The 7,800-nt window shown below is 46.1% G+C and overlaps 1 protein-coding gene across 1 annotated transcript; it reads right to left on the minus strand.

Annotated features, from left to right (window-relative positions):
- Window positions 1-3,027: 3,027 nt before the first annotated feature.
- On the minus strand, window positions 3,028-7,404 carry LOC124074907 (sodium/potassium/calcium exchanger 1). The gene is made up of 4 exons (XM_046418243.1): window positions 7,400-7,404; window positions 6,769-6,903; window positions 5,958-6,335; window positions 3,028-5,924 (listed from the first exon to the last, which is right to left on the minus strand). Exons 1-4 carry the CDS (start codon window positions 7,402-7,404, stop codon window positions 5,420-5,422), a joined length of 1,023 nt encoding a protein of 340 aa, XP_046274199.1. The 3' UTR covers window positions 3,028-5,419.
- Between the last annotated feature and the right edge of the window lie 396 nt (window positions 7,405-7,800).

The following is a 7,800-nucleotide window of genomic DNA, read 5'->3' on the forward strand; positions in this document are numbered from 1 at the left end:
TGCGTCACTGGTACTGTAGCGCACGCACACACACACACACACACACACACACACACACACATACATAAAGATGCGATCACAAAAAGTTTAGCAAAGTTTCTGGTTTATTTAAAGAAAGAAAGAAAACGCTGGCTGACTGGTTGACTCCAGGGCTGCCGGTGGCTTCACATCCTTACAAAAAAAAAAACAACTTATTTTTTTAAACAGTTATTGCTCATTGGACTGTTTCCAATGCAAACAACAACACAATATCAACATGAGATCAGGCTCTTCTGTGCACCCCAACAACTTCCCACTCGTCCAAAGAGGAGACAGACACAAGACCAAGCAAATAAAACACATCAGAGCACAAAAAAATGAAGAAGGCAACACCTTTGTCCTCTCAAGAGTCCTGACCGAGGTCTGGTATGTCTGCATGCATAAAAAGCCACAGACTGAAACGCTGCGCTACTCAGAAACACTTAGTCGACTATTCAGCGCCCCACACTGCAATTTAACATTTGATCTAAACAGAGTGCAGGTTTTGGGGAGGAAGTACTTTCAGTCTTTTCTTACTTTTCTGAGAAGGAAGATGTTTGACAGAAGACATACAGTGACAGCACCTGACACGTCTCTTCAAATGAAGTGTGTAGTTCAAAAAGCCTCTCTATAATGGAAGGAATGTGTCGGTTTCCACACATGCCACGGCTGCCATTAGAGCGGCAAATCAAAGGCAGAGCATCTTACATCGAGCCACCGTGGCACACAGGCATTTCTCCGTAGCAACAGGCTGACCCAGTTTCTATGGTTATGGTGTCCCTTCTGCATTTCTTCCAGGAAAACGACAGCAAAAGGAAGGAAATAAAGGAGGAAGGCTAAGAAGAAGAGGGGACATAATTATGTGGGCGCTGCTCAACCTACAGCAGGTGGTTCACTTAATCACCGCAAAACAAAGGCAGCTGATAAATGTGCGTTTGGAGGAGAATCAGTGGATTCCTGCAGCTACAAGTGCAGCACACAGCCGCCTCTCGGTGTTGTGCCGAGTTAAGGGCTCGTGCAAGTTCGAACAAAGACGATTAAGCTTTTAAACTGAGGCCGATCAGCATACACCTTCAGATGGCTGACTCCTCTCTTCCCTCGGAGTTAAGATGCAGCCTACAGGTGTATCCGCCTCAGCGGCTCTCAGCACTGAACGCCCCCCCCCCCCCCCCCAAAAAGACAGCTTGAAAGGGGGATGTCAGTTTGTTCAGGATTTGGGTTTTTTAAAACCTCTGTGCTGAATGAATAAAACGGATAAATGATGTGGATGGTGATTTTATTTCCCAACTTGTTCCTCTACTTCTCCTCCCCTTGTTTTTTTCTCCTTAGCCGAAGCATCTCTCAGTCCTGCGACTGAGTCTGCCCGCCGTTGCTATGCAACAATCGGAGTAACGAGAATGATTATTGAATAAGTCATTAACTTAAGGCAATAGTTCAGGAGAGGCATTTCAGACCCACAGACATGATCTCCCTCCTCACCGACCGAGTCAATACAAAAAAGTAGGATGCAAGGTGATGTGATTCCCAGGGAGGCTTTATGTGCAGTGCAGTTGGTGCTCTGCCACTCAGTGGGATGAGTGGTTATGACAGCTGATGATAAGTGGCCACCAGACGCTGATCTAAAGCACCACCGCAAAGGCTTTTCTTCTTCCTGGTCCCCAGCGTCCGGAGCCACACCCCAGCTCTTGACCCCGAGTGACCCCTTCAGCAATCCAATTCCATTTCCTGCTGCCAGCTGCCCTGAATGATTACTCTGACTAACTCCATTCATGGGAGAGGTGGGAGGAGAGGCGAAGGGGGAGGCGGGGGCTGACTGTGTGTGTGTGTGTGTGTGTGTGTGACTGAGACGGTGTCTGTCTGTTAGAGTGTGTTTTTGTTTGTGCAAGAGACGACACATTTCACGCACAGGCCCAAGTGACTGATGGTGTGTTTGTGTGCCTGGGATTTTGTTAGGTGCTTTGGTTTTGTGTGTGTGTGTGTGTGTGCGTGTGGTTTTTTTATCACATGTTTGATTTTGTGTCTGGGAGAGTCCCCTGGCAAAGCAAACACAGACACCAATTAGAGCTGCTGCAGTGTCGCAGCCCCTTTACATCCTTAATAATGCGCCAATGGAAGAAACAAGCCGCTCATCCCTTTTCATCCACACCTCAGATTTTTTTTCGCCTCCCCGATGGAGCCCACCGTGAACACACTATTATCTGCCAGAGTCTGAACCACGCTGGTTATTTCACACGGAGGGGTCTGAATATGTGCTTTAAGTCTTTCTCGCTTTCTAAAGCACTAAAATCTTGGCTGACACGTTCATTTTTTGCATAAAAGCACAAAACTGGCGACACAGTTTGGTGGGCCATCACAAAACTGCCTCGTGGTGGCCATTTTACTTTCCACAATTGCCCTATTATCTTCTGAACCAAAGACGAAAGAAATCTGATGTCTACCTCTAAGGGTCAGATCTGGTCACGGATTACAGTGACAGCATCATAAACTGCTCAGGTGAAGAGTTAATGTTGTGTTCAAGGACAGCATGAGAGGGAAATCACAGAATCTCACACTTGTGCATATTGTATAGAGTTTTGAAAGGTTCATCTTTTTTATTTTGTTCATCGACCCCAGACTGAAGCTTCGGGCACAGCTGAAGTGACTTCCTGTTTAAACAGTTAATTGTTTAAAAGTATCCTGGCAACCCAGTGGGGTACAAACACAACACATTGGGAACGGGTTCATGAGCAGCTGGTGCGTAAGACATAAGTTTTAAACAACCTTATTTGTTATACTTTTTATGTCACAAATATTAAATTATTTCAATTTAAGAATCTCATTACAAGATTAAAAGTTCATCCTTGACTTTTGCGACGGTTGACAAAAATAACCCCAGGACAATAAAGTGGGATTAAATTAACAACTACTAAAACCACTAAATGGAAGTTGTGTATATATATGTATATATATAATGGATAAAAATAGACTTCATGTTGTTAAAAAGTCATTATTTTATTTCCGAGGCCGTTGTGTCGGCTGTTTCCACAAACACAGACAACATGATGTCAAAATCAGACATTCCCAGCGATGGCTACACCCAAATCTCCAAGTATCAAACACCGCAGCAGTAAATGTCAAGTGTTGTGGAGTAACATTTTCTCTCTAGACTGAATCATTTTTAATTAACATCATCTGGGAGAGATATATTGTACTGAACGAGAGCTGGAGAGACTGATATCCCCGCAGACTGCAGCCTCAACAGGCCACAGTGCACTGCAGGTTTTGATTTAGACGGCCGACTTTCATGTCTTCTCGGCTGTGAAAAGCTCTCTCTCCTGCTTTTACTATGCCACGCCACTCTCTCCAATCCCACATACTGAACGCAACAAGCTCACAGCTGTTCTCTGCTGGCTGTCGAAGAAGTAAATCTGGGAAAACTGTAAGACGGCATCGACTGAAGCGGGTGAGGAGAAGTGGTTAAGCCTCAGCACTTTGTCGCCAGATCACTCATCTGAGAGTGGACTTTTCCCAGTGATCTGTTGCTCTGTGACGTCAGAGAGGACTGGCTGGCATTGGGAATAAACTTAGTATTTAATCAGGAGGTCAGCTGATTCCACCCTGTTTAATGACGTTAACGAGGTGAGAGAGAGCGAAGGTCGTGTGGAGGATAACGTGAACCTGCCCGCCGTGAGCACCTCCGATTACAGAGGCTGCACAGCACAGCTTTCCGCACACGGTGAGCAGGAGATACAATTGTTCATTCACAGCATCTTGAGTCAGAGCGGGCGATCCATTACTTCCTCCCCCGTGAATGCAACACAACATTTCACTTCAGTATTGCAGCTGGAGCTGTTTAGTATTTGATAAGCGAGTGAAGCAGGGCTTGATTGGGGCTCTGGGGGTTTTAAAAAAAAATTATTTTTTTTTTATTCCTCACTGATTCACAGGCCTCCCAAGAGCAATTAAGTAACACCAATTACCAGGAGAGCTTTCCCCCAGGGGTTTGTTTGACTCTCTCTCTCTCTCTGTATGCTTTTGAACATCTGCAGTCAAAACTCCCCAAGAGCATCTGGGGTAAAGTGAGCTTCCCCGTCATCGGTGCTCAACCAAAAAATCTAATTACGCCTCCTGTGGTATTTCTATTTGTGTTTCAACAAATCGAGGCATCACTTCAGCATGTCACACTTAGATTAGGCAGAATTTCCTTTGGAGTTGTGCGCAGATCCATGCAAAGGTTTTCACAACAAAAAAACTCCCAACACATCAGTGTTTGCTGCACAGCTCAGTGAAACGTTCTCCCTTTCTCTGACATGGTGGAGAGTGAAGGCAGTAACAATGACACCACTCCTGGTTCAGGTTCGACCCCCCACCCCCCAAACCCGACTCTGCAGCTACTGTACCATACACACACACACACACACAGGCCTTAAACATTAAAGTCTGCACTGGCATGTAAACACAAAGTCTCCAAAATAGCAGCATCATTAGGAGCAGTGACGCAGTGCTAAAGGAAAAGGTGGGGTCAGAGATCATCGAAAGGCGAACCTACCATCCACCAACGTAAACAACATATTTACTCACATACTCATTTCACTGTACAGCTCGTCATCGTTTGGTTTATTTTGAACTCAATGTTTAAATCTCAATTAAACACAGACATGCTCACGTGTACAAAGAAAAGAGTTAGTGGCTGCTGTAACTGTTCCTGGACAGATCCAGGCCCAGTGAACCCAAGTCAGCATCCTCCAACCCTGTGCTTCCACGCTGGGGCAACAGTGGAGGGATAATAACACAAAAGGTCGGTTTTAAAACTTAAAAGACAGCACAGCCTCTGAGTGAGTGTTCATTTGAGTGAACCTGGTTCAGCCACACACAGGGGATGAGGGCTTTTTTTCCTGGTGGATTACTGTAATGTAAACGCAGAAGACAAGATGAAGATAATTAAGGTGAGGGACAACTTTCCTTTGTAAAATCCTGTCTCTGACGTTTTGTTTTCAAATCTGCGCGCAGGGTTTTGGCATCTGATAAGCCTGCCAACTCATAGATCTGTCTCTCAATCTGGACTCTCTGGGTCGTGTTTCCGGGGCCTGGAGCAGCACGCCGCAGATCTGCTTTTGGTCTGAACTCCTGCAACCGCTAAACCCTCATAGTGGCTTTGGCTGAACTTTAAGAGAGGATGATAGATTTTTATCCTCAATCACTCACACTGAAATAAAATTATGTTTGGACGGGAGGAATAAAAACTCTTTCAGTGGACATGAGGACATGTGTGAGACAGATTTGACATGATGTCAATCTGTCCTTTAAAAACCCCGCAAAACATAAAACACTTCAGCTGTTAGAAATAATAAAATTATAAGACAGCACTGGTAGGATTTCTAAGCACTTCTCTGAGTCTTTTACGCCTGTCCTGTCCATAGATTCAGCTGAGCACTTCTAAATCCTCATCAGCCGCTGACAAATGCGAGCAGGATTCCCGGGTCGGGCTGGAGCCTGCTCTCAGACTGATCGAGCCGTACAACTTGGCTGCGTGTTTGGAATAAGCGAAGGCTTTCCGTCTCATCATCTCCCCTTTCCACATGGAGATCATTAGCAGGGTGGAGAGCAGCACGCCCCCGAGGGTGAGCAGGCACAGACCCGCTATGACACACCGGTCCAGATGGGCCCCCACCCTGGCTTTCTCCCTCTCCAGCCGCTCCATCTCCCGGGCGGACACGCTGTCAGGGTCCACCCGGACGTCCCTGGGGACTGTGTAGGATATGGCGACCAAAGAGATGCCGGTCACCAGGCATGTCACGGCGATGATGAAGCCGTAATCCACAGACTTTCCCGAGCCGTCAGAGGAGAGGTCGTCCTCGGACAGCAAGTAAAGTTCCGGGATGTCGTCCTCCTCCTCCTCCTCCTCCTCCTCCTCCTCTTCCTCCTCCTCCTCCTCCTCCTCCTCCTCCACCTCCATCTCCACCTCCTCTTCCGCCTCCTCTTCCTCGTACAGTTCATTAGAGGAGCTCTGACTCAGTCTACAGGTTTGTGGACTTGCCTCTATCAGCTGGACATCATCATCATCATCCTCATCATCATCACCAGCAGCAGCAGCGTCATCATCGTGGTGTTTGCAGGTGAAAGATGTTTCTGTTTCCACCTCCGTCCGGGTTTCTGTCCGTGGTGCTGAAGCCTCCCCTCCGCCGGGGCCAAGTGACTTTCCGCCGCTGCAGCTGATCTCGGTGACACTCCGCTTGTTCAAAGCCGGGGAGGAGTCCGTCGGGTCGGGCTGGTCAAAGTAAAACAGTTCGAGAGCAGCCATTTGGGGTTCCCGTCTTGTCAAGCCCATGCGTCCGCCTCTGCCAGTAAAACACGGACAGAAGAATAAGATCTTTAAACTAACTGAAATGACTTCAGGTTATTTATTTATTTAGTCGATGCGATCCACTTTGTATCCTGTGCCTGAAGGGTTTGCGCAAGCAGAAATCTGCACGCATCTCTCACTCTGTGAAGCATCCGAAAGTACAGCTAAACAAACCCCAAATGAATTCCTGTGATCACACAGAAAGATGCCACTTCCACTGATCACCAGCACTTTCTCTTTTGTCTTTTTTCTGGCTCCTGCAAGCTCTCAAAGCACTGCTCCAGAAGAACCACACACACACACACACACACACACACACACACACACACACACACACAGTAACCATGCGACAGGCTAATAAATCCAATTCCACCTGATGTGTTTCAATAAGCGGTTATTAAAGCAACAAAATGCGGTTTGCTGAGTACCTCTGTCCCCGTCTGTGGCTGCTCGCATCCCCGGCTGCTTCTGCTCCCCGGTCAATTAGAGGGAAAAGGTTTGGCAGACCCCTCCCACGGACTGAGCTCCGGCAGACCGCCTCATGATGCTCATTACCGAGCCAACTTCAGTGATCCCCGGCACTCCGCGCACTGATCAGCTGAGATCGGGGAGGAGGCGGACTGCGCGGTGGCCAAAACAGGGGAGGTATTTCAGATTACAGTAATACCTCCTCGTAACTCTAATTACTGCCCACAAACCCCACATGTAATGGCTTAATTAATAGTTAAATGATTTACTGAGCAGCACCAATAAGCCTTTATAAGACGCAGCTTTCGGGGTCAGAATCTTTATTTAAGGCATTTTGAGTCCGTCACCCCCGTTACTCAAATATGACACAACAGCTGAACAAATGAAAGAATAGACATGGCTAATATATGAATTCATATATGAATAATTCTATGATTATATATGACCAACAACATAAATAAAATATCTATATACAAGACAAGTGTTTTGTTGTTATTAACAGCACAAAAAGAATAAAGAAAGGAACATTGAATGGAAATACATGGATGACCTTGGACTGTATATGCATGTATATATATAGTGTATAGTTACTGCATGAAGGATTAAAGGTGACAGTGTATGATGATAAATGCAAGATAAAGTCAAGTAATTAAGTACAAGCTGGGTTGCCAGGTTGTGAAATCTTGCTGGTGAGTCACTTAATGGTGAAGTCACAGTCTTTCCCACTTCTTAATAAAGTACTGAGACTGCAGTCAAATGAAAATAAGAGTTAAGTTAATAAGTTACAACATAGTGAAGGATCAAAACTTCTCACTTTCTAACAAGTCACCAGTGAAGCCAAGGTGTCCCCTGCACTTAGCCTTGGAGCTTTGAGCTACAAGTCAGCATGCTAACATGCTCATGTGACAACAACAGGGCTAACGCACGGGTTTAGCACATTAGCATGCTAATTAGTACTAAAACTCCATGACAACCTATGCAATAGTTCTCAT

This window comes from Scatophagus argus, chromosome 17, assembly GCF_020382885.2.
Source record: "Scatophagus argus isolate fScaArg1 chromosome 17, fScaArg1.pri, whole genome shotgun sequence".
Taxonomy (NCBI): domain Eukaryota; kingdom Metazoa; phylum Chordata; class Actinopteri; family Scatophagidae; genus Scatophagus; species Scatophagus argus.

What these genes read in the sequence shown, in the direction of transcription:
- LOC124074907 (XM_046418243.1), bottom strand. An exon ending in AGCCACAGACGGGGACAGAG is followed by an intron (nt 6,336 to 6,768) that starts GTACTCAGCAAA and finishes TTTTACTGGCAG; the next exon opens with AGGCGGACGCATGGGCTTGA. An exon ending in GAGGAGGCGGAAGAGGAGGT is followed by an intron (nt 5,925 to 5,957) that starts GGAGATGGAGGT and finishes GGAGGAGGAGGA; the next exon opens with GGAGGAGGAAGAGGAGGAGG.